Source organism: Verticillium alfalfae, genomic scaffold (genome assembly GCF_000150825.1).
Source record: "Verticillium alfalfae VaMs.102 supercont1.1 genomic scaffold, whole genome shotgun sequence".
Classification (NCBI taxonomy): Eukaryota; Fungi; Ascomycota; class Sordariomycetes; order Glomerellales; family Plectosphaerellaceae; genus Verticillium; species Verticillium alfalfae.
The window spans coordinates 4,458,046-4,479,884 of record NW_003315038.1 but is presented as its reverse complement, the minus strand read 5'-3'; the positions used below and the strand labels follow the sequence as shown (position 1 = coordinate 4,479,884).

At 58.3% G+C, this 21,839-nt stretch overlaps 8 protein-coding genes and 1 non-coding gene across 9 annotated transcripts; 2 read left to right on the top strand and 7 right to left on the bottom strand.

The window, feature by feature from the left end:
* Positions 1 to 811: 811 nt before the first annotated feature.
* Positions 812 to 1,666, bottom strand: VDBG_01363 (predicted protein; the record flags this gene model as incomplete). Its single annotated transcript, XM_003009634.1, has 1 exon — positions 812 to 1,666. One exon carries the CDS (start codon positions 1,664 to 1,666, stop codon positions 812 to 814), a length of 855 nt encoding a protein of 284 aa, XP_003009680.1.
* A 1,547-nt stretch (positions 1,667 to 3,213) lies between these two features.
* Positions 3,214 to 6,449, bottom strand: VDBG_01362 (KapG; the record flags this gene model as incomplete). The annotated part of the gene is made up of 3 exons (XM_003009633.1): positions 3,214 to 3,614; positions 3,675 to 4,368; positions 4,422 to 6,449. The coding sequence occupies 3 exons, from the start codon at positions 6,447 to 6,449 to the stop codon at positions 3,214 to 3,216; spliced, it is 3,123 nt and encodes a 1,040-aa protein (XP_003009679.1).
* Positions 6,450 to 7,435: 986 nt separating this feature from the next.
* On the bottom strand, positions 7,436 to 7,540 carry VDBG_15026. Its single transcript has one exon. It is a non-coding gene; the product is annotated as a tRNA-Ala (tRNA).
* A 1,324-nt stretch (positions 7,541 to 8,864) lies between these two features.
* VDBG_01361 (predicted protein) lies at positions 8,865 to 10,003 on the bottom strand (the record flags this gene model as incomplete). The annotated part of the gene is made up of 3 exons (XM_003009632.1): positions 8,865 to 9,633; positions 9,675 to 9,820; positions 9,929 to 10,003. The coding sequence occupies 3 exons, from the start codon at positions 10,001 to 10,003 to the stop codon at positions 8,865 to 8,867; spliced, it is 990 nt and encodes a 329-aa protein (XP_003009678.1).
* Positions 10,004 to 11,265: 1,262 nt separating this feature from the next.
* VDBG_01360 (benzoate 4-monooxygenase) lies at positions 11,266 to 12,865 on the top strand (the record flags this gene model as incomplete). The annotated part of the gene is made up of 2 exons (XM_003009631.1): positions 11,266 to 11,564; positions 11,635 to 12,865. 2 exons carry the CDS (start codon positions 11,266 to 11,268, stop codon positions 12,863 to 12,865), a joined length of 1,530 nt encoding a protein of 509 aa, XP_003009677.1.
* Positions 12,866 to 13,262: 397 nt separating this feature from the next.
* Positions 13,263 to 14,917, bottom strand: VDBG_01359 (conserved hypothetical protein; the record flags this gene model as incomplete). Its single annotated transcript, XM_003009630.1, has 3 exons — positions 13,263 to 13,632; positions 13,685 to 14,607; positions 14,663 to 14,917. The coding sequence occupies 3 exons, from the start codon at positions 14,915 to 14,917 to the stop codon at positions 13,263 to 13,265; spliced, it is 1,548 nt and encodes a 515-aa protein (XP_003009676.1).
* A 248-nt stretch (positions 14,918 to 15,165) lies between these two features.
* On the bottom strand, positions 15,166 to 16,627 carry VDBG_01358 (conserved hypothetical protein; the record flags this gene model as incomplete). The annotated part of the gene is made up of 1 exon (XM_003009629.1): positions 15,166 to 16,627. The coding sequence occupies one exon, from the start codon at positions 16,625 to 16,627 to the stop codon at positions 15,497 to 15,499; it is 1,131 nt and encodes a 376-aa protein (XP_003009675.1).
* A 181-nt stretch (positions 16,628 to 16,808) lies between these two features.
* On the top strand, positions 16,809 to 19,340 carry VDBG_01357 (endomembrane protein EMP70; the record flags this gene model as incomplete). The annotated part of the gene is made up of 5 exons (XM_003009628.1): positions 16,809 to 16,866; positions 16,976 to 17,183; positions 17,333 to 18,415; positions 18,552 to 19,216; positions 19,273 to 19,340. 5 exons carry the CDS (start codon positions 16,809 to 16,811, stop codon positions 19,338 to 19,340), a joined length of 2,082 nt encoding a protein of 693 aa, XP_003009674.1.
* Positions 19,341 to 19,759: 419 nt separating this feature from the next.
* Positions 19,760 to 20,850, bottom strand: VDBG_01356 (mediator of RNA polymerase II transcription subunit 4; the record flags this gene model as incomplete). The annotated part of the gene is made up of 2 exons (XM_003009627.1): positions 19,760 to 20,637; positions 20,703 to 20,850. 2 exons carry the CDS (start codon positions 20,848 to 20,850, stop codon positions 19,760 to 19,762), a joined length of 1,026 nt encoding a protein of 341 aa, XP_003009673.1.
* Between the last annotated feature and the right edge of the window lie 989 nt (positions 20,851 to 21,839).

Below are 21,839 nucleotides of genomic sequence, written 5' to 3'. Positions count from 1 at the left end.
CTCCTTCTTCTGCTCCTCGGTGGGAGCGGCCGTGCTGCCGGCGGCGGCACTGGCCGAGGCGCTCGTGCCCGTCGTCGACGTGTTGGCGGACGAAGAAGACTTCTTGAGCTTCTCGTACACACCGTAGATCTGCTGGAGGTTCTGGGTCCCGACAGCGTCGGTCAGGGCCTGCTTGTCGCTGGGGTCAATCTTGAACGAGTCGGCGATGCACTGGACGGCGACATCGATCGAGTCCTTGTCGTCGGCGGGAAGGGTGCCGTCGGCGACCGAGGTCGACAGGAAGTCGCAGATGGCGAGCGCCAGGCGCTGTTGGGATGTTTGGGCCTGCACATGATTAGCTGTGGATTGGCATCAGAGGGGGCCAGCTTCAACAGAAAAGAACCATACCATTGTGTGAGACTTGCGGGATGTGCAGATGGTGTTGGCAGATGTTGTCAAGACCAAAGTCGCCAGTCGTGTCGAGGAAGTAGTGTTCTTTCTAGACCTGGTTCTTCAAAGTCGCCGCGGTGACGGGTGACGGACGGTTTGGTGGGCTGGAAGGTTCCAAACGTTGGACGGTCGGCAAGGTGGGGGTGTTCTTGGGCTGCTTAATTGCATTGTGCGATCATCACCCCGCATCATATGCGACAAAGCACTTCCTTACGCCACCAGACCAACCACGAGCATCACGGATCCTTTTGCCTGTCGAGACCTGTTATGAGGCCTCTGTATTCGTGGCCTTGGGAGAGTCTCTTGTCGTCTTGCATCTGAATTTGTACACTGTTCCGCCGTGATCAAACCACAAACGCCCGCTTTCATGCCCCTGCGTACCTCACAACGATCCCGGCCTCTTCCTGTCTACATTTCGTACCTTGCGGAGCGGCCTGTTGACCGCCCTCCTGTACTTTGTGTACAGCTTGAAAGCATCCCGCAGCACCAGATACATGCACCCACCCACCAAGCTCCTGCCCCACGTCTGCTGCAGCAGCCCAGGACGCCCAAAAGGCTTGCCGCTCAGCGTCGTCAGGTGCTTCGGCAACAGAAGCTGGAGGAGCTCGCCGGCCCCCGACGAGATGGCCGGCAGGAGAAGCGCGCTGGCAAGGGCGTTGGCCACATCACGAAGACTGGCGTGTAAGTTCCACTGTCGCTGATCGTTCAGTGGCGGAGGCGCTGCTGCTGCTGCTGCTGCGCCCGCGACCCTCGGTGCAGGCGCGGCCTCGTGTTCGTCGTGTCGTTGTTCCCGTATAGCGTTGAGGTCCGGAATCTGCTCACCGTCGGCCGGTACCTCAAACTCGACGTCCTCGTGAATCTCGACCCGGAACCCCTCTTGGCCCAGCCGAGGGTCGTCCTCGCCGACGTGGACAATCTGCTCTTCGACCTGAAGTTCAACATCGACCTCGGGGATGTCGAGCAGGTTGATCGCCGCGTCAAGCATGCCCGCGATGCCGCCCTCGTCGTCGTGATCGTGATCATGATGGTCGTCATGTTGGTGCCCATGGCCCCGCTGCCCCTGATCCTGCCGCGGCTCCGGCTCCGGCAGCCCGGCTATCCTCCTGTCGAGCTTGTTCTCATAGGGGCGGATAAACTCGCGCCACAGGTTTCTGTACATGGCGCGCACGTAGGGGAAAGCCGTGCAGACCAGTTCGGGCGAGGGCGGCCAGGAGAAGAAGTGCTCGTCGCGGGCCATGTGGAACGTCCCAAACTAGTCGTCCGTCCGTCAGTCAAAGCCCAACACGGCAAGGTCACAGAAAAGCGAAACGTACCAGCGCAGCCAGCGGCAGGGAAAATGACGTTGCCCAGTCCGGGAATCGAATGCGAGAGGATCAACGTCGGTGCAACGGCACCCAGCCCGAGATAGCGCCCGAGCCGCGCGCCGTGCTCCTGCCTCGGGTCGTTGAGAAAGTGAAATCGCGCCTCGGGGCCGGCAAAGACGTGAAGCGCAACGTCGCCGTAGGTCGCGAGACCGAGCCACGTGCCGATGGCGAGGCCCGTGCCGAGCAGCGGCGGCGACAGGCGGCTGAAGGCCTGGTGAGGCGGTTGCCGACGGCGACGCCGGGGTCAAAGGGCTCGTCGACGGAGATTGGCGGCCCTTGCAGACGGGCACTGGAAGGGCTTGTTCTCGCGCTCGAGCTTCGGCGAGCCAGTGCATCATGCAGTCCTGGTGGCCCTCGAGCGAGCACGGGCAGGGGTGGACCCATTCCTCGCCCGCGGACTCGTCTTGGTCGGTCAGGCAGACGAAGCAGCGGCCTACGGCGGCGGGGGTTTCGTTGGCGGCCATGGCTGTCGTTCTTCGGTTGGGTTCGTCGCTATGCTGCGAGACCTCGGGGACTGATGACGTCGTGGGGCGCGTGGACTTGCGTCAGTGTCGTGAAGGGCGGGAGGAGCCCAAAGAAACGGAGCTAGGTCTTGACGAGCATGTCAGAGGGGGTCAAAAGTTGAGGTGATGTTGTGAGGTGTGTCGACAGACGCGGTCTTGGGGAGACGCAGGCACACCTTTGCTCTCGGCTGATTTCGTTGGGAGCAAGCGCTGTCGTCCCGAAAGCTCTGGTCGTGTGACATCAGCAGTAGAGGCAGTTGCACAGTTGCTGTGAGCTCGGCCTGAGATCGCCTTGCACTAGCCGAAAGAGGTTAGCGTTAAGTCGAGGCCGCGGTCACGACAAATGGAGCATATGCGCCATGTGAAGCTGGTCAGACCTTTACATCCTGATTTTGTTCCTTCGTTGTATTGAAGAAGAAAAAAAGGAAAAACGTTCACGACACGTCCCATGTCCTATAACATCTCCTGCATCACTGCCAGTGATCTCTTTGACACTACGCCACCGTAATGTGCGTCCGGGCCGGGCCTTTCAAGGCACCGACCGAGTCAAGTCACAGCAGACGATGTGAATGTCTTCAGAGATGGAGCAAAAGGCACAGACCCATTGAATACACATGCACGCTCGTAATGGCTCGTCAACATTTGCGTCCGGCCTTCTCCGCTATGTCTACTGCAAAAAAAATGTACCATCGCTCAAACTCATTAGACCTGTTCTACTCTAAGCACTTGTATGCGTGACCATGGTCAGCGCCTGATCTCGCCTCCCCCCCCCCCCCGGGACGCCGGGAACAACGCTGGGTGAAGCATGTTCTCCCAATTTTGATCCATCTGCCCGTCCGTCTGTCATTCTGCGTGCCTCCCCGGGACAGCTCTCGTCTATAGCCGGAAAGCGCATAACTCATTCTCCCACCGCCCCACTATGCATGGCCCGCCGACTGTGCCAGCTCGTTGAGCTTGCCCTGGTCCTCGGCATTCAGCAGGCCGTACCACTCCTTGAAGTTGGCCACGTCCTCTCTGGGGGCACGCAGGAAGAACTCGGTCAGGGACGCCTGCGTCTCGTCGTCCCGCTGGCGGTTGCCCGAGGCCTCGATAAACGAGAGCAGGTCGTCCTTTGTGGATCCGAAACTGAGGTCGAGCGTGTCTGGGTCATCCTCCCAGCCGTCGTCGTCGTTGGCCTCGTCCTCAAACTCGCGAGCCGCCGCCGCCGCCGCCGCCGCCGTTGTCGACGCATTGTTGGCGCCCGACGCGGAAAGGAGTTCCTCGATGAGGACCTTGAGAATCTTGAGCGTCGCGGGCACAATGGTGTATTTGTCAGGGTCTGCCAGTTCCAGTCAGTAGTGGTTCTCAGGGCCGTGGGTTCGGTCGGCATTGCACATACTAGCCTTGGCGCGCGAACGCGTCATGATCTTTCCCTCGTCGTTGCTCGGGAGCAGTTCGCCGCGCACTTGAATCTGCGACAGGCGAGGATCGTTCAGCGAGTACAGCTTGGAAAGGGCGATGACGTTCTGACGAATCTCGTCGTAGCCGGCAAAGTTGACAGAGTTCTCCAGCCACTTGCTCATGACCACTTGCAGGCCGCTCTCGTTGTTGATTTGGATCTGGCTGAGGAACTCCACAACGTCGTGGGCACCGGTCAGAGACAGACGCGCGAACACCAGGATCAGAGACTGGATGAATTGCGCAGCCTCGGCAGACGCTAGCCTCGTCGCGACAGCTTCGAGCAGCTTGGGAAGGAAGGGTCCGAGCCTCTCGTTGCCGGCCTTCTCCACGAGCTCGACAGCGAGACCGCCGACTTCGGATGCCGAGTTGTCCTCGATGGAAGAGCCGAGCAGACGGTCGATAATGCGCAGGCACACCTCGAGCCCCGACTTGCCGCCCTCGTTCCAGGCAAAGACCTGGTGGTGGTCGTGCTGCAAAAGGTACTTGACAGCTTCGGAACCTGGCCGGAGCACCTCACCCTCATTCGAGTCCATCAAGACTTTGTTCAACTTAGGCAGGGTAGCAGCGACGAAGCCCGCAGGCAGAGGCTCCGAGCCGTGTTCGATGAGCACGGTCAGGAGCTCCACGGCGGTCTAGAAGAAGATCAGCGTGATCCAGCTTTGATGCCCTTGGTGTGTGGCCTTACCGTCACGAGGGGGTCGTTCTCCGTCACGGCCGCCGTGTTGAAGGCAGCAATCAGAGTGGGGAGGACCTTGGCACAGAGGGCCGCGTAGGAGGCCGAGTCGGACAGGCTACGGACAATATCCTCAAAAGCCTCGCCCACCAGCATGAGTGCCTGGAAGTTGGACGAGGCGTACTTGGCGATGTGGAACAGAAGATCGACGGACTGCACATCCTGTGCCTGAATGGCGACCCGAGCGTCCAGGTTGATGGCCAGACGGATGGTCTCGGCGAGAGTCACGACGAGCTCCTCATACGCCTCGAGGTCATCGGGGTCCTTGTCCTGCATGTACTGGGAGATGGCGTTGAGCATAGGTACCTGGCGATCAGCAGGGACTCTGCCGGAGCGCATGAAGTACTCAAGAGCCTTGATACAGGAGAGCTGAACGACCTCCTCGCCCTCGGTCGTGATGCAGGCAATGGTACGGTCAAGAAGCGCGGCAGGGGTTTGGACAGCACGGGTCAAGTTGCCGCCGAGCAGGTAGCCACGGGCGCGGAGGTAGGGCTCCTCCGACTGGTTGATGGAGTAGTCCACGAGGGCGAGGTAGGCCTCGGTGATGTGAGAAGGAATGGACTTATCCATGTCGTGGAAATCGCTGAGAAGCATGCTGAAAAGAAAGAGTGAAGCCTCCTGGGTCTTCCAGGGGGCCTTGTCGCCGGAGAAGAGAGTCTGCGTGTAGGCGAAGACAGCGTCGACCGTCTTTTGGCTGTACCACTCGCCCAGCTTGATAAGCAGGTCGCTGGCAGCAATACGCGCCGTGTAGTTGGCCGATGCCGACGTCTCCTCGACCAGGTAGAGGGAGCAGTCGATGTCCCACATGCCCTGCTCCTCGCTACCGATGCGAGAGTACGATGCCAGCATGCTCATGACCTCGACCATCCACGAGGACTCACCGGACGTGGCGCTCTGCTCCAACTGGCGGGCGAGCTCGGCGACGACGGGCGGCGCCCTGAAGCACTGGTTGAGGAAGTCCAGCTCCTCGACGACAAGGTAATCGAGGGTGAACGGCAGGGCGTCCGAGTCCTCCATGCGGCCTTGGGTGGCGTTGTTGATGTAGAGGTTCTCGTAGGGTGTCTGCAGCGTCTTCAGCTCGGACCAGACAGTCGAGAAGAGGTCGACGCTCTGCGGGGTCATGAGGTTGCTGAAGACATTCTTGATCTTCAGAAGCGTCTTGACCGACTGGATCTTGATGGAGATGACGCCATTCCACGGCTCGGGCTGGCGAAGATCACCAGGGCCGGCGGCAGGCGCGTCGGGCAAGGGCGTCTTGAGGACTTGCAAGAAGAAGGGGAACCACTGCTTCAGTGCTTCATCGGCAAAGGCCTTGACGTCCGTCGGGTGGTCCTCCTTGACAATATCCATGAGGTCGAAGCAGCCGCGGAAGATGGACACGGCCTGGGCGCGAAGGCTGGGGCGGCGGTTCTCGTCAAAGGCGACCTGCGTGACGGCCTTGACAATCTCTCGGGCCATGGAGAAGAATTGGTCCTCGCTCAGGCTTTCGTCAATGACATCGCTGAGAATCTTGAGGCCGCCGTAGATCTGGGCGTCGGTCCCGCTGGGAATGACGGCAAAAAGGGCGGGTAGGAGGTGAGGCCAGCGCTCGGGGAAGTCGTACGAGGCAATCTTGCCGACAGAGTAACTGGTCAGGGCCTTGATCTTCTTGTCGCCCTCGTCGTTCAGCGCGAGCTGGAGCAGAGCATTTCGAAGGGTGTCCCGTGTGGCGTCGGGGATGTCAATCATGGGCTCTTCGGCGCGGTCCTCGTCCTGCCCCCAGTTCCTGGCAATGAACTTGTTCAGCGTGGTCAGCGCGAGCTGACGCACGGCAACGTCAATGGAGGCATGGCTGGCAATGTTGACAAGAGCGGTCGGGAAGGCGGGGTTCGCGCGGGTTCGCTGCAGCTCGATTTCTGCCTGCTGCCGCTTCGTCTGGCTCTGAGGCTCGGCCGAGGCGTGCGCGACGTCGTTCAGCAGAGAAATCAGCTGGTCCTCCATAATGGGCGCTGCGACGCTGGCGTCTGCACAGCTTGGGGGGGGGGGGGGTGTGAGGGGCCGAGGAAAGGGCTATCGGCAGTTCGGAATTCGCTTCACGCGAGGATGGCAGTCGAAAATTCAACACCTCTGTTTTTTGGCGTGAGGTGGAACGTTTTGGCTGGGTATTTGGGTTGGAAGGCTGCTTGAAATCGAAGTCGAGGTCGAAGCTGCAGTCGAGATCGAGGAGGTGAGAAGTGGGGTGGGAAAAGACAACAAGTGCGCATGGAACAATTATCACGGAAAGGTCAAGGCACAGCTCAGCACAAGCAGATGCATAGAAAGAAGCACGGGCAGGCACGAATGGAGGGGTGCAGTGTGGAGTTTGGTCAGTGTGTCTCAGGTCGTTTTTTTGGTGGGGTAGATATTTTGACGTTGGCAGCTGTGCAGGGAAGAGGGAAGCAGCCCATGCGCACGCCGCCGTTGTCCAATGTTTGTTGACTTGGTATGTCCGATGCCGCCCGTGGCTGCACCCACGACCCCTGACAGAACTTGGACCAGGGAGGCGGCGAGTCCTGCTCGGGCCCTTGGGATCCTGCCGGCATGCAATCGTGAGAAGATGATGCGACAGCCGGCACGCAAGCACGCTGCGCTGAACATGGTCTGATGGTGCCGGCGCTACTGGATGGAACCAGGGGGTCGTCGGTCGCCTTCTGGCTATGACCACCCCAGCATCTCAGACGCTGCCGAATCTACCGGGCACGCCACGATATCGACCAAGCTTTTGGTGAAACGAAACAAGTCGATTCTCTCTCACAGTGACATCGTCATTACGGCCAGGCTTTTTCAGCAGGCTTATTTGGCAGGCTTATTTGGCAGGCTTACTTAGCAGGCATAGTAGCAGGCTCACCTAGCCTTGCCAAACAACAGCATGAGCCTTGTGAGAGACACGCAAAAGAATTGCGCAGAGCATCGACACGTCATGAACATGTTCGAAATTGCAAAAACAATGGACAATGCGCGAATCGAACGCGCGACCTTCAGCAAGCAAGTATCCAGGATCAGAAGACCTCGTCGGATGCTAAGCAGACGTTATACCACTAAACCAATCGCCCTTGAATGATTTCGCCAACAGACCCACGGGCTCATCGCCAGCAAGGTGCTGGCGTTAGGGCTCGATCGCTCTCCTTTTCGGGCAGCTTTCCCACCTGGATCGGACTCCGGTGGGTGGAACTCGGTCGTGGGCTCCACAGGGACGGCGCTTTCGCGGGGTGACATCGGGGCACGTTGCACAACTATGATACATTGAATGCCGTCCCTTCGTGGACAAATCTTTTGCGGGTAGAATGGTTTCAAGCATGGCATGTGTTTTCAAAACAGGTGCTTTGGATGGAGGGCAATGCTCTGGGCGCTCACAAACTACTGTGCTCAAGGAAGGAGAGAAACCATCATCGGAAACCAACAAGAGATCTCGGTGCGTAGTCCCAGGTTCGCCAATATCTCGACAAACTGCGCGATATACTCGCGGCTGCGTCTTTCGACATCGCTGAGGACGCCCCGAGCCCTCGCTGCGTTCCAGAAAGCGTGGCTTGCCAATCTCTCGAATCTTGACAATCTGTTTCGCGTCAGAACAATCGGCGACCGAGGAAACAATCTTTTCGAGGCAAGGCGGCAACTCACCATCGACGAGCCGTTCGACTCGAGCGTCCAGGCTGAACAGTAATGCACAACGTCAAGAAGCTCCCGGGCAACAGATTCCTTCAGTTGCCACAGTTGTTCGCGGGCGGAAGTGTCGGGCGTAGCTGGGTCGCTTGCTGGCGAGGTCCCCTGGCTGCCGGCTCTTGCGCCGTGGTCAGATCGCTCAACTTTGTCGAGGCACATTTCCAGGATCATGGATTGAAGGTAGATGCTCGTGATGTGAACGTTGGCTCGCATTATGTCAAATTGGGGCGACACGGCGGGTAGAGCACCTCTTTCGGCGTCATACGTGGCAGGCGAACCTCGTCGACGCGGCATTCGAAGCTCAGGCGGCAGGTTGCTCAGCGTCGTGTTGAGTCTTGTCATGACGTGGAAAAGAGAGTCCAGCGTGGGTATTGATCCTTGAAACTTCGGTTTCTGTCGCTCGTCGTTGTCGAGAAGACGCGGCACGAGGGTGCCAGAGGACAGGTGGTATGCCTGTGGAGGGCCGGGAAAGGCCTTGTGCAGGAGGTCAACGATGCAGAGGAATACCTTGATCAAGGCAATGAAGCCTGAGATCATGGGCAACGGCCGATCGCCTGGCGCATGGCGGGGCATTTGGTCCAGAGCCCGGTGGCCAATTTCGTCGTCGGCGAGTTCCAGCGGGAGCAAAAAGTCCCAATCAGTCGACAACGGGTCGTAGCTGAGGCCGGTGTGCGGGATGACAAACGACATTCGGTCGTGGCTACGCGACATTAGCATTCATCGCGACAAGAATCGATCACGCTGCTGTTCATACATCTGAAAGATGAACAACAGCCAGAAAGCCCGTTTGCACATCTCGGCCTCAATGGGGGTGAAGCGCAGGTAGCTGGCCTTCTTGTACAGCTCCAGGGCTCGGAAGTAGAGGATGGCCTCGCCGGCATAGCTCCACCCAGAAGCCGTGCGGCCTGCGTAGAGAGCGGCGATGGTCAAGGCCAGCGAGACCAGCATGGTGTCCATCGTGGGCTGGTCCTGCCACATGGGCTCGCTCCCCAGGCGGCTCAGTAGAATGAGCTGGGATGCTCTGTCGACCATCTGGCCAACATCGGCGTACAGGGATGAGCCATAGACTGTGATTCTTCGGGGAATAGACGCCACTGTGGCGGCACAGAGGGATATGGTCAGGCGAAGGAATACGGGGTCGGTTTCATAGCGTCGCGCGCAAAAGGCGGCTTGGTATGTGGCGACGTGCACAATGGGAAGCACGGGATAGACGCGGTCGAAGAAGTCGTCAATGATGATCTTGAGGGTGTATTCCGGCACAAAGTCTGTGATGGACACATGTCCGACGGGTAGCTGCTGAAGCCGATGGGGTTGGTGGATCGGGTGCGTCTGTGTCGTCTGTGGGAAGCTCGTAGCGGCGGCGGCGGTGGTGGTGGTGGTAGTGGTGGTGGGACTTGCGAGTGCGACGAATGAAGGCGTCGTTGGCGTCTGGGGCTCGTCGCTGGTGCTGGCGGTGGCAGCGCGCTGCTTCGCCTCGGCAACACGCCTACAGATGGCGACAATGTCAGAGCATGATCCCGGACGGACTTGGGCGCCTGACGGTCGGTCGGCGGGGAGGGGGTGTACCTGCTAGGCGGGCCTCGTGGCTTTCGTGTGGTCAAGAAGGTGCATGGCACCTCCGCCTTCTGACATTTTTGGCACGTAGTCGAGGAAATCTCGTGGTTGAATACACACTGCTCAGGAACCAGATCAGCATTCTGCAGTGCTTAGCACCCCGGGCGCTAAGGTAGGTGGGGGATGCCAGGTTGAGGATGAGGTTGAGATCGATTGGTGGTGCCTACCTGGATCTTGCGCTCACGGCAGAGATCGCATGCCTTTCGGGCGATCGAGCGGCCCTTTCTGGAACTTTCAGCCATTGGAAGCGCATCGCGAGAGGTCGTAGGAGCTGTCGCCGGGGAGGTTGGCTCAGGGTTCACATGGCGCATGCAGCCATGGACCCAGGCATATTTGCGTCGTCAAGTTGCGTTGCGCGCGGCGGCAGCGGATCCAGGTCGACGGTTCGTCGTTCGACTGTGGAGTCTTTCGTTTCGCGTTCCTTGCCCGCCGCCCCTGCCCCGCGTGGAGAGACGATCAGAGGTATGCATTAAGGCGGATGAGTTGGATGGTGTTCCCGTGCTTGTAATTATCGGGTCTTATGACGTTGTCCAAACGAACGCTGTTGTTTCCCGGAAATGGAAGCTACCATAGGTACTCTGCCAAATTTCTTCCAGGACTGACACTTGGTACGGAACCTACAGGTGCCTTTCAGAGATGCCATCCCTGCTTCTATTTCGTGGCTTGTCGCATCTCGTGACCGACCATTCAGGATCACAGGTTGTCGGAAACCATCAAGTGGAAGATGGAAGTCTATCAGGAACGTGAGACATTGCTGGTCCATTGGCGCTACGCTGCACGAGTCAACCCGACTACCCCCTCTGCTGGTACATGGTGTACTCATCTTAACGAGAGTTCACTAACCAAGCCTGGTATCGCAGGCATGGCTGCCGTCGCTTCAAACCCCGACTTCTCAAAGCCGATGACGAAGCCTGTGAAGAATCCATCATGCAACCATGCCTGGCCTTTTTCACGCTGATGTGCAGTACGTTCACGGTTTCTTACCGGGAATAAGAAGAAGCCTTGACAATAGCTGTCTTCGCAGTCCGTCTCTTCCACACTACGCGTTCGCTTTTCCCCGCAGTCGGTGTCGGTAGCCAGCGTCGGGAGTTGGAATCGCGGGGCACTCTCCACCGATCTGGAGTTGCTCTTCACGGAGGCCCCAACGACTATCGATTTAGAAACCAAAACGCCAAGGAGCTTCCAGAGGAAATAATCGGCTATAAAACCATATGCTGTCATTGCCAATCCACGAGCTCTCATTGAGGGGTTGGCCAAGCTCCACGGACATCGAAACGGCACTTCGTGGGGTACGGAACGTGCACCCGACAAACTACCCACCAGCCGGACTATTTGACTTGAGCCTCTGACAATCGCGAGAGAGAGTTGTGCCTAGGGTCGCAGTATAAAGTCCTGGTATTTGCCCCACGGCAACAGAGCCCTGGCAAGCCGTCCCTGTTCACTATCATCCGATACATCCGCTTCGCTCACAAGACAGCAACACCGCTCAAGGCACGCTCACACAATGTCCATTGCTAGTCTGATCTTGTCGCCATGGACGGCGCTGGCCGCTTTTGTGTTTTACTACTTGTACCCATATTTCTTCACGTATAGTCAGTTCCGAGATATTCCAGGTCCGCTACTGGCACGCCTCTCCAACGTCTGGCTCTTTGCAACCGCGCGACGAGGTAAACGGTTTCTGCTCGTCCACGAGGCCCACGAAAAATATGGTCCTGTCGTGCGCATCCAACCAAACCACATCAGCATCGACAACGACGAGGCCATCCAAGCCATATACGGCCACGGCAATGGCTTCCTGAAAGCGTAGGCACTTTGCACCATACACTTGCTTCCTGTGGTCCGGCCAGTCAACGAGGAAACTGACATGCTCCAGCGACTTCTATGACGCCTTTGTCTCCATTCGCCGCGGTCTCTTCAACACGCGCTCCCGCGCCGAACATAGCCGCAAGCGCAAGATTGTCTCGCACACGTTCAGCGCAAAGTCCATTGTCGAGTTTGAGCCCTATATCCACCACAACCTCGAGCTCTTCGTTCAAAAGTGGGATGAGCTCGCTACGCGCGCCGCCACGACGAGCCCCGACGGCGCCGTCCATGTCGACTGTCTGAATTGGTTCAACTACATTGCCTTCGACGTTATTGGTGACCTCGCCTTCGGCGCCCCCTTTGGCATGCTCGAGTCGGGCGCCGACGTGGCTGAGGTGCGCGAGTCGCCTGACAGCCCGCCCGTCTACGCCGCAGCCGTCGAGATCCTCAACCGCCGCGGCGAGGTGTGCGGCACCCTCGGCTGCATGCCCGACCTCGTGCCCTACGCAAAGTGGCTGCCGGATCCTTTCTTCAACAGAGGCCTGGCTGCCGTCAAGGACCTCGCCGGCATCGCCATTGCCCGGGTGCGCCGCCGCCTTGATGCCCCACCGCCGCCCGACCGCAAAGACCTCCTCGCGCGCCTCATGGAAGGTCGCGACGACAAGGGCGAGCCCCTCGGCCGCGAAGAGCTCACGGCCGAGGCTCTGACACAGCTCATCGCCGGCTCCGACACAACCTCCAACACGTCGTGCGCCTTGCTTTACCACGTCGTCCGCACACCGGGCGTCGTCGACAAGCTCCAGGCCGAGCTCGACGCTGCCGTCCCCGCCGACGTGCCGGTGCCCACCTTTGATCAGGTCAAGGAATTGCCGTACCTGCAGGCTGTCATCAACGAGACGATGCGCTACCACTCCACCTCCGGTATCGGGCTGCCGCGGCTCGTGCCCCTCGACTCGTCCGGCGTCGAGATTCTCGGTCGCTTCTACCCACCAGGCACGGTGCTCAGCGTGCCGACGTACAGCGTCCATCATTCGAAGGAGATCTGGGGCCCGGACGCCGACGAATTCAGGCCGGAGCGGTGGCACAACGTCACGGAGCGCCAGAAGAACGCGTTCATCCCGTTCAGCTACGGGCCTAGAGCCTGCATTGGCAGAAACGTCGCCGACATGGAGCTCAAGCTGATCGTGGCAGCGTGGGTGAGGAGGTATGACGTCGTTTTGCGACAGGACGTCATGGAGACACGCGAGGGGTTCCTCAGGAAGCCAGTCGCGCTCGAAATCGGGTTCAAGAGAAGGCAGTAGACGATGGCAGGCAATGGCGAGGCATTCGAAGCCGATGTTACAGTGTGTTTTCTCGCACCTGGAGGATTATGGCTATTGATACCCCCCAGCATGCAGCAAACATGAACCACCCAAATCGAACAAGATCTACAAGCTCGGTATTGCACAACGTTGGGCGGGATGTGATCAACGAAGTGGACATGTACTGACTAGACAGACGGTGTATCGTGAGCTGTTCATGATGCTCAAGAGCAGGTGATGGGTGCAGTCTAACTCGTTCTATGCTGCCGTGGGACGTCTGCCAACTATGTCCCAAGTCCCCGCATCTTGTGCGCCCCCCCCCCCTTTCTGACGCACACTACAACGTCGCAACATCCTCATGACATGATTCTACCTTTTTGTCGCTCACGAACACACCTCATAGACTCCGCCCAATATCCCTCCCAGTCTCTTGATGCACGCCGGCTCCGTTCCGCAGCGGCATCTCAGCCTCAATGACACGCTTAGGCAGCGCATACCCGATACCGAAAAAGACGAAGAATGCCCACTTCCAGCGGAAGGGGTTGAACGCTATGCAAAACGTGAACCACCAAACGAGCTCAGTGTAGGTGAAAAAGTCAAAAGCGGCGATGGGCGAGGCGGACTTGAGCAGCCGCGTAAAGTCAATCCAGAGGCGCATCCATGTCGGGTTGGGCCGCGTCAGCGGGTCGACGAGGAACATGAGCAGGATGCGGGTGTAGATGCCAATGTGCCAGTTTCCAACGGTGCCAATGGCATTGACGTACGTACTGCAGAGGTCAGCGTCTTGTCACTATGCGACACAGGGTGCGTTGGGCTTACCAGTTAATGGCCGAGATGGAGGGGTGGTTCGGAGGGAACGTCTGAAGGTACCAGTTGGGTGGGTCGTACGGCTCGTCGAAGCAGTCGTCAGGCAGGAAGGAGAGCGAAGGGCGCTTGAAGCCAGTGGCCATGACGATCACGTCGGCGGGGATTGTTTCGGTCCTCCCCGGTCCACCCTTGGGCACCCCCTTGGAGCGGCGGTTGATAACGATGCCATCCTTGGTGAAATCTTCAATGTCGCCACGGATCCAGTCGGCCTTGCCCTCGCGAATCTTGTCCAGCACATCGCTGTTGACCATGGGCGTGTCCTCGAAGATGCCCTTCTGGGACGGCGCAATGTCTGACAGATCGCGGTAGAAGAGACGGCGCAGAAGCAGCTCCGGGACCCAGGAGAGAACCGTTTCCTGGCCAAACACATTAAAGGCGAGCAGCATGTTGACCAACGGGTTCCTAGGGATGATCCACTTGTCGCTCCTCGAGAGGATGTACGTCTTGTCGGCATCCTCGGCCGCAGCGAACTCGAGCGCCTCGACAGCACTGGCGCCGCCGCCAATGACGGCAATCTTCTTGCCCTTGGCGCTCTTGCCCGTCAGCTGGCTCGAATGGTAGACAGGACCCTGGAACTTTTCAATGCCGTCGACCTTGGGTATCTTTGGTTCGCCACATGTGCCGACGGCGCCGATGATGCCCTCGAACCGACCATTGGAAGTATTGTTGACGATCCAACGGCCCTTGTCATCCTGGTACACCTTGTTGACAGGCGTGTTAAACTTGGTGCGTGTATCCAGACCGTAGCGCTCCCAAAGCTGGCGGACCTGGCTGACGATCTGCTGGCGGTCCGGATAGCCGCGTTCCCAGTTCACCGACGGATGGAAGCGGTACATCATGGAGTGAATCTGGAGGCTCGAGGTATTGTTCACCTTCTGTCGGCAGTGTCAGTAAAAGGGTCCCCAAAAAGTCAAGTCAAACAAGCCGCACACTCCAGATGCCGCCCAGATTTGACTTGGGCCCAGCCTCAAAAATGACAACGTCGAAACCATGGCCAATGCAGTGCGAGGCCGCAGCAACACCAGTGATGCCCGCGCCAATGACAGCAATCTTGGGACGGAGGAGCTGTCTGCTGGGGTTGGGCGGCGTTGGAGAGAGGAGTCTGTTGATGAACCACTGGAGCAGCTGATAGACGAAAAGAAAAGGATGCAGAAGCGGGTTCTGCAAACCGGACTGAGACGGCATGATGAAAGTCAAGGGTGCTTGCAAGCTAGGCGGCGGAGAGAGAAGGAAAGCTCCCAAGGATGAGGAGGGAAGATGAATGTTTAAAGTACGCCAGAGGAAGAAAGAGACACTGGAATGAATCAAGCCACTGCATTGACATGTGAAGGCGGAATGAGGTCGGCGGAGACTTTTGCTGTTTGCCTCCTGGTTCTTCGTCCGAGTTGAAAATGGGGCAGCCGCGTAGCGTCGACGTCACGATGAAATGGGATGAAAGCTGCGTGGATTTTGATTCGACTTGCTCTGGCAAGCCGTCGTTCGATTGACGTTGACACTGCATTAGCTGCATCTTGAACAATACGACAAATCCTAAGGTTTGGGGGAGCTCTCGACAATTCAATGGGTGGTGGAGCACGTCAGCGCGTCGTGCAGTGTCTTGGATCGTGTTGGAATGCCATCAGCCCTGACACGTCTCCATTGTGAGTGCTTCTTTTGGCCCCCCTCTCCCTGAAAACTGAACCGACACATTGAGAGCAGGACGATTCAAGTCTATTCCCCAGCTCTTGCACCCTGTTGCCAACTTCATCTCGCCCAGAATGCCGCCTATCTGCGCCCGCCCCGGTCGCGACGCCCTGCCTCCAGCACCTTGAGCCTCTTCTGGAATCGCTCGCCCATCTCGGGCCCCGCTCCGCTTCCTCGCGGCCCGTCCGTCGTGTCGTGAGTTCTCTTGCGGCTCTTGTCGAGCAGTGCCTTGGCACCCTTGGCGCCCTCCTTCTTCGCCGTGAGCCTGTTGATCCTGTCAACACCATCGCCGAGATCCCGCCACTCTTCACCGCCAAACTGCATACGACCGCTGCGGCCTGCCGCCGCTGCCTCCTTGGCCTTTTGCTTCTTGCTTTGCGTCGGCAGACGGACAAAGTTGGACTCCTCGTACTCCCGGCGTTCGTCCTCGACCTTGCGGTCTGCTGCCGTCTTGACCTTGCGACCGCCCGCGACAACGTTGGTACCGATGCTGGGCTCGGCCAACGGTGCCGTCGACAGTTCCGTCTCGATGTACTCGTCCATTGTCGCTGACTTTTGCGGCCTCTTGGTCGTCTTCTCCTTGCGCTCCGATGGCATCACCGTCGGCGCGACGCGGGGCGGCCTGTAGATGCCGTCCTTCTGCGCCGCAGCCACGGCCGTGGAGGCAGATGCCGGCTTGACAAAGGCGCCAGGTCGAGCCTGGAATTGCGCAGCGTCAATGTCGGCCTTGTCCTCCTCGTCGCTCTCGTCGTCTTCGTCGTCCTCATCCTCTTCGCTCTGAGACCCAGACTCATCCGAGTCGTCCGTCTTCTTCGTCTTTGCTGATGCCTTGCTCGTGATGGCCGCCCGCTCGGCGTCGTCGGCGGCGCGCAGGATTTTATCGATCTGGTAGCGAAGTTTCTCCTCAAGGGGGCGCACACCCTTTTCGAGGAAGAGGCGCAGCTCAACTAGCTTCCTGACAATCGGCTCCGTGGCGTTGTCGGCACCGTCGTCGTCGTTCTTGGCAGGGTTTTTCGCATTGCGAAGCTTGAGAAGGATCAGGAAGACGAGGTTCTGCAGGTAGGAAAGCAGAAGCTCGTTCTTGACGTCGAGTAGCGAGATGCCATTGTCCGACTGCTCAATGCCGGCAACCTTGGGCGCCGTGTCGAGGGCGGAGACGAGCGATTGAGTGAGTGATTCCAGCAACGCCGGAAGAGAACTTGGTGCGGCCATGGTGTCGTGTGTCTGGGCTGAAGTGCGACCCTCTGCCGGTGTTGTCTGTCGACGGTCGAGGTATGGCTGTGATGCTGGCTCTTGCCTGTGATTTTTTTTCCTTGGGCAGGAAAGAATTCACACGTTATCGATAAGAGCGGGATCGACAAACCCACATGAGACAGGGATGCCAGGCACTAACATGCCTAGTTTGACTGTTGCTGCATCCTTGACTAGCGCCGAAGATGACCCGATGCTAGGTACATACCACCTTTGACTGTGACTGGTGCCTTGTCTCAGCCTGACACCCGTGTGAACCAGCGTGAACCAAGGGGCAACTGACTAAGCCAACATTCTTGGGACGGACAGCTGTTCGAGGGAGCTTGCGCAACACGTACGAGTATCAGCAACCTGCCCTTGATTCAACCCATGCAAAGAGACGACAACGACGGCATTTGAATCCGCCATTCGACAGTCATTTACGCCAGGCCCTCGAGCTTACGACGAAATTAGACCTGCTTCTTGCGCAGCTTGAGCTCCTCGCGCCTCATCAGGCGTGTCTGGTGGATCTCTGGCTGTAAGCCATCCTGCTTTCAAGAAGGTAAGCGACGGATCCTCTAGCTCGTAATTCCGAGATGCGCCAATTCTGATCTCGACGATTTCTCTCTTGTGCTCCGTCATGTCATGATGGTCGGATAGGGTTTCAAGCTGACAATGCCGTTCTAGCTACTCTCCAACGCGACGCATCATGATGCACCCGACACTGGGCGCGCCCCTCGCGGCCGCCCTCCTCGCCCTCCCCCAGCTGGCTTCTGCCTTCTACCTCCCCGGTGTTGCGCCAACGTCCTACGAGAAGGGGGAGAAGGTCCCGCTCAACGTAAACAGCATCAAGCCCGTCGCCGCCATTTCCGATTCGAGGTTACACTCGGTCGTCTCGTACGAGTACTACCACCCTGCCTTCAAGTTCTGCCAGCCCGAAGAGGGGCCCCAATCCGTTTCCGAGAGCCTAGGCAGCATCCTCTTTGGGGATCGTATAATGACGTCTCCTTTCGAGCTGCTGATGCTCAAGGACGAAAAGTGCAAGCCTCTCTGTATCAAGAAGTACCCGCCGCCCGCTGTCGGCTTCATGAAGCGCCGCATCGAGCAGGGCTACAGCCTCAACTGGCTCGTGGACGGTCTCCCTGCGGGCCAGCAGATCCAGGACGACTTTACCAACACAACCTTTTACAACCCGGGGTTCCTCATGGGCGGCGTTGATGAAGACGGCAATATCGTCTTCAATAATCACTACGACATCAACATTGAGTACCACCCCGTCAGCGGAAGCACCAACCAGTATCGCGTCGTCGGCGTCATCGTTGAGCCCAGCTCGCGTGCCTACCCAAACTTGATCGACTGCAACAACCCGATGGACCCCATCGTCTTCGAAGAAGATGGCAGCGAGAAGGAGGTCAAATTCTCTTACAGCGTCTACTGGACCAAGTCTGAAACCGCCTGGGCCACGCGCTGGGACAAGTATCTTCATGTCTTTGATCCCAAGATTCACTGGTTCTGGCTGATCGACACTGCCATCATTGTCGTCATCCTTATCGGCACTGTGGCCTCGATTCTGGTGCGCGCCCTGAAGAAGGACATTGCGCGCTACAACCGCCTCGACCACATCAACCTCGATGACCTCTCGGGCACCGGTATCGACGAAGACGATGGCGTGCAGGAAGACTCTGGCTGGAAGTTGGTGCACGGCGATGTGTTCCGCACCCCCAAGTACCCCCTGCTGCTTTCCGTACTGCTCGGCACTGGCGCCCAGCTGTTCGTCATGACAGGCTTCACCATCTGTTTCGCCCTGCTCGGCTTCCTCTCTCCCTCCAACCGTGGCTCTCTTGGCACTATGATTCTGCTGCTGTACACTGTTCCTCGGGTTTGTCGGCGGCTACGTCTCGTCGAGGACCTACAAGGCCATGCAGGGCGAGAAGTGGAAGGTCAACATTGCCATGACGCCGCTTCTCGTGCCCAGCATTGTCTTCGCCTCCTTCTTCCTGCTTGACCTCTTCCTGTGGGCCAAGCAGTCCTCGGGCGCTGTTCCCCTGACCACCATGCTCATCATAATTCTCATTTGGTTCATCATCTCGATCCCGCTGTCCGTCGCTGGCTCGTGGCTCGGCTTCCGTGCCAGCGCCATCGAGTCGCCCGTCCGCACCAACCAGATCCCCCGTCAGGTGCCCCCTGTCACGACATACCTCAAGCCCGTCCCTAGCATGCTGATCGTCGGTTTGCTGCCATTTGGTGCCATCTTCGTTGAGCTCTACTTTATTATGAGCTCAGTGTGGTTCAGCAGGATCTATTACATGTTCGGCTTCCTCTTCCTTTCGTATGGCTTGATGGTCGTCACCTGCGCCGCCGTCACGATCTTGATGGTATACTTTTTGCTCTGCGCCGAAAACTACCACTGGCAGTGGCGCTCCTTCCTCGCTGCCGGAACCTGTGGTGGCTACATTTTCGCCAACTCGCTGCTCTACCTCGTCACCAAGCTCAAGCTGGGCAGCTTGGCCGGCGGCGTTCTCTACATTGGCTACAGCGCGCTCATTTCCTTCCTCTTCTTCATCCTCACTGGTACGTCTCGTTGCTATCTGTACATGACGATCGTTTCATGCTCATATTTTATTCAGGATCAATTGGCTACTTTGCGAGCTGGTGGTTCGTGCGCAGGATCTACGCTTCCATCAAGATTGATTAGAAGGAGGCATGACAAAAAAGGGGTAAAAGTCATCGGATGGGGCCGAATCGGCAATGGGACTTTCAGCAAGCGGCTGGGTATGTGTGTACGACCAACTTCTGTATGACGGCGTTCTTCGTCGGCGTCGGGCGCGCACAGGGGTATGCTACGTTGGCTGCGGTTCGCGTCTGGCGGGGGACAACATGGGCGTGGTATGGAGTTTTCTTTCTTCTTTCTCTGGTTCAAACGACGTCATTGAGGAAGCGTGGCTGCCTGGAAACCATTTCATGACTGAACTTAGACGTTCAGGAGGAAGCAATAGATCACAGCCATGTTGGTTGCTCCTTGCATGTATCATTATTGGATGATCTATTTTCCTGTTTGCCACACTCAAGGGTGAGGTCTAAGTCTAGTCGTCATCGTCGTCGTCCATGTCCATACTAGTAAACTGGAACTGCGCATTCTTGCCCGCGGCGGGGCGCGGGCGACGTCGCAGACGGCTCGGGCTTCTGCGCGGCCTCGGCGGCGCGCCGACGCTGGTTGGCCTCCCACTCCTCTCTCTTGCGGCGCGTCTCCTCGGCCTTGCGGCGTTCCAGCTCGGCCTTGGCCGCCTTGTCCTCTTCCTCGCGGCGCTTGGCCTCAGCGGCGACGGCGACAGGGTCGTAGCCACGCGGGTCGATGCCGCGCTCCGAGAGGTCCTGGCACGCGGCGAGGGCGCCGCCGCCAATCTGGTACTCGTTCGGCCACGGCAGGAAGATGGTGCCGTGGTTGGCGTCGAGGTGGTCGCGGAGGCCTGAGGGCAGAGCTGTCGTGATGCCCAGCGGAGCACCGGACGGGTTGTCACCTGGTGCTGCGCCTGGCTGCTCGGGCGGCTGGGACGGGGCGCCGTTGAGGCCCGATGGGTCGGGGAGCTGCTGCGGGGTCGGTGTCGGGGCGGCGGGCGTCTGGGCTCCTGGCGTGGGCGCGCCCGGCGTCGGTGCACCTGAGGGCGTCGGCGCAGCGCTCGTCACGGCGCTCTGGACGCCGTTGGTGACGGCGCCTGCTGGTGGGTCCTCGGACGTGGCCGGTTCGAACATGACGCCGTTTGTCACGCCTGCCGGGGGCAGAGTCGTCTTGCTGATGCGGCGAGCATAGTTGAGGAGCTCCTCGTACTTGATGGGATAGTGGTCCTCGTCTCCGTGGACGGTAATGTGGGTGGTGGTGATGTCTCTCCGGGTGGATGCGAGGGTGGAAAGAGTTTCACGAATCTGGGCGTCGAGAGCCGAGGATGTGGTTCGGAGTTCTTGCAGGCGAAGATGGTTGTTCTGATGCTGCTGAACTGTACAGAGCGGTAAGCAACTGCTGCTGATGCCTCGCAGTGGGTTCAACCGTGGCTCGACGTACCTAACTCGAGCCCTCGGGAGAGCTCCTTGTCTGCCTCCTGCAGGTCGAGTGCCTGCTTCGCGTACGGGTGATACTTGGAGACGGACTCGACGAGGCTGGCGAGCGCCTTTTCGACGCGCTCGAAGCGGGCGTCAATGAATTCGTCCATAACGGGAACGGCTCGGCTTGCATCCGTCAGAGGCCCTGACGTGTCTAGTGTGGGAGGTCGCAGCTTTATTATCGGATTTGAGGATACAGGCAAACAGGTTAGCGCCGGGTTGATTCAGTAGGCAGGTATCTGGTATGCATATCTTAGTTATTTATGTGTAGCTAACGGGGACTCAATATCCTGCATTAAATGCATGTCCATCTTATCCGCAAGTTCTACCCGCGCACTTGCTTGGTCGAGTCTCCGCACCTGTATCAGTCGAGACCCAAAGTCGTCAATCTTGGTTGCCATTCCTTGACCCAGTATGGCTGGACTGATCGTGTCGTGGGTCGCACCCACCATGCTGACTTAACAATGGCCAGCGTTGCAGGTGGCACCGATGATGAAGACGAAATGCAGGGACCAATGACTGTTCTTGCCGCAGAAGTATTCACTGGTAACGCAGGCGTTGTGGGACTTTGCTTCTTTTCGAGCCATTACCACGTTTGAACACACTTCGGGGAGTATCCTCGGTTCTCCTCCCGGTAACAGGCACATACCTTCCCTCATTGAAGACAGCTCTCCGGTGGAAGGCGCACGGGGTACTGAGTCTGTATGTCAGAGTGGCAGCTAATGAAGTGGATCGAAGACCTCAGCTCTACATGGAGTGATAATGGTACATGTTCTAGCTCACGCTCACTGTGTTACGGTATCTGCTTGATATTTCCACATGTGAAACCCCAATCTCCGACAGCAACAAAGTTCTTATGCCCTGCATTCATCGCAACACAAACGCCGATCGGAACTCATTAATGAAAAAACACGTAAAGTGATTCAGAGCTGCTCGATAGACCTCTTCACAGCCATCTCGGACAAATTGAACAAGCAGGCAAAACTACCCCAGCGTCGGCTGGGCTAGCAGCCTCATGCTCTCGACGAGGCTGATGAACAGAAGGAAGCGCACAGACCATAACATAATCGGACCTCTTATGATTGGCTTAAAACCCACC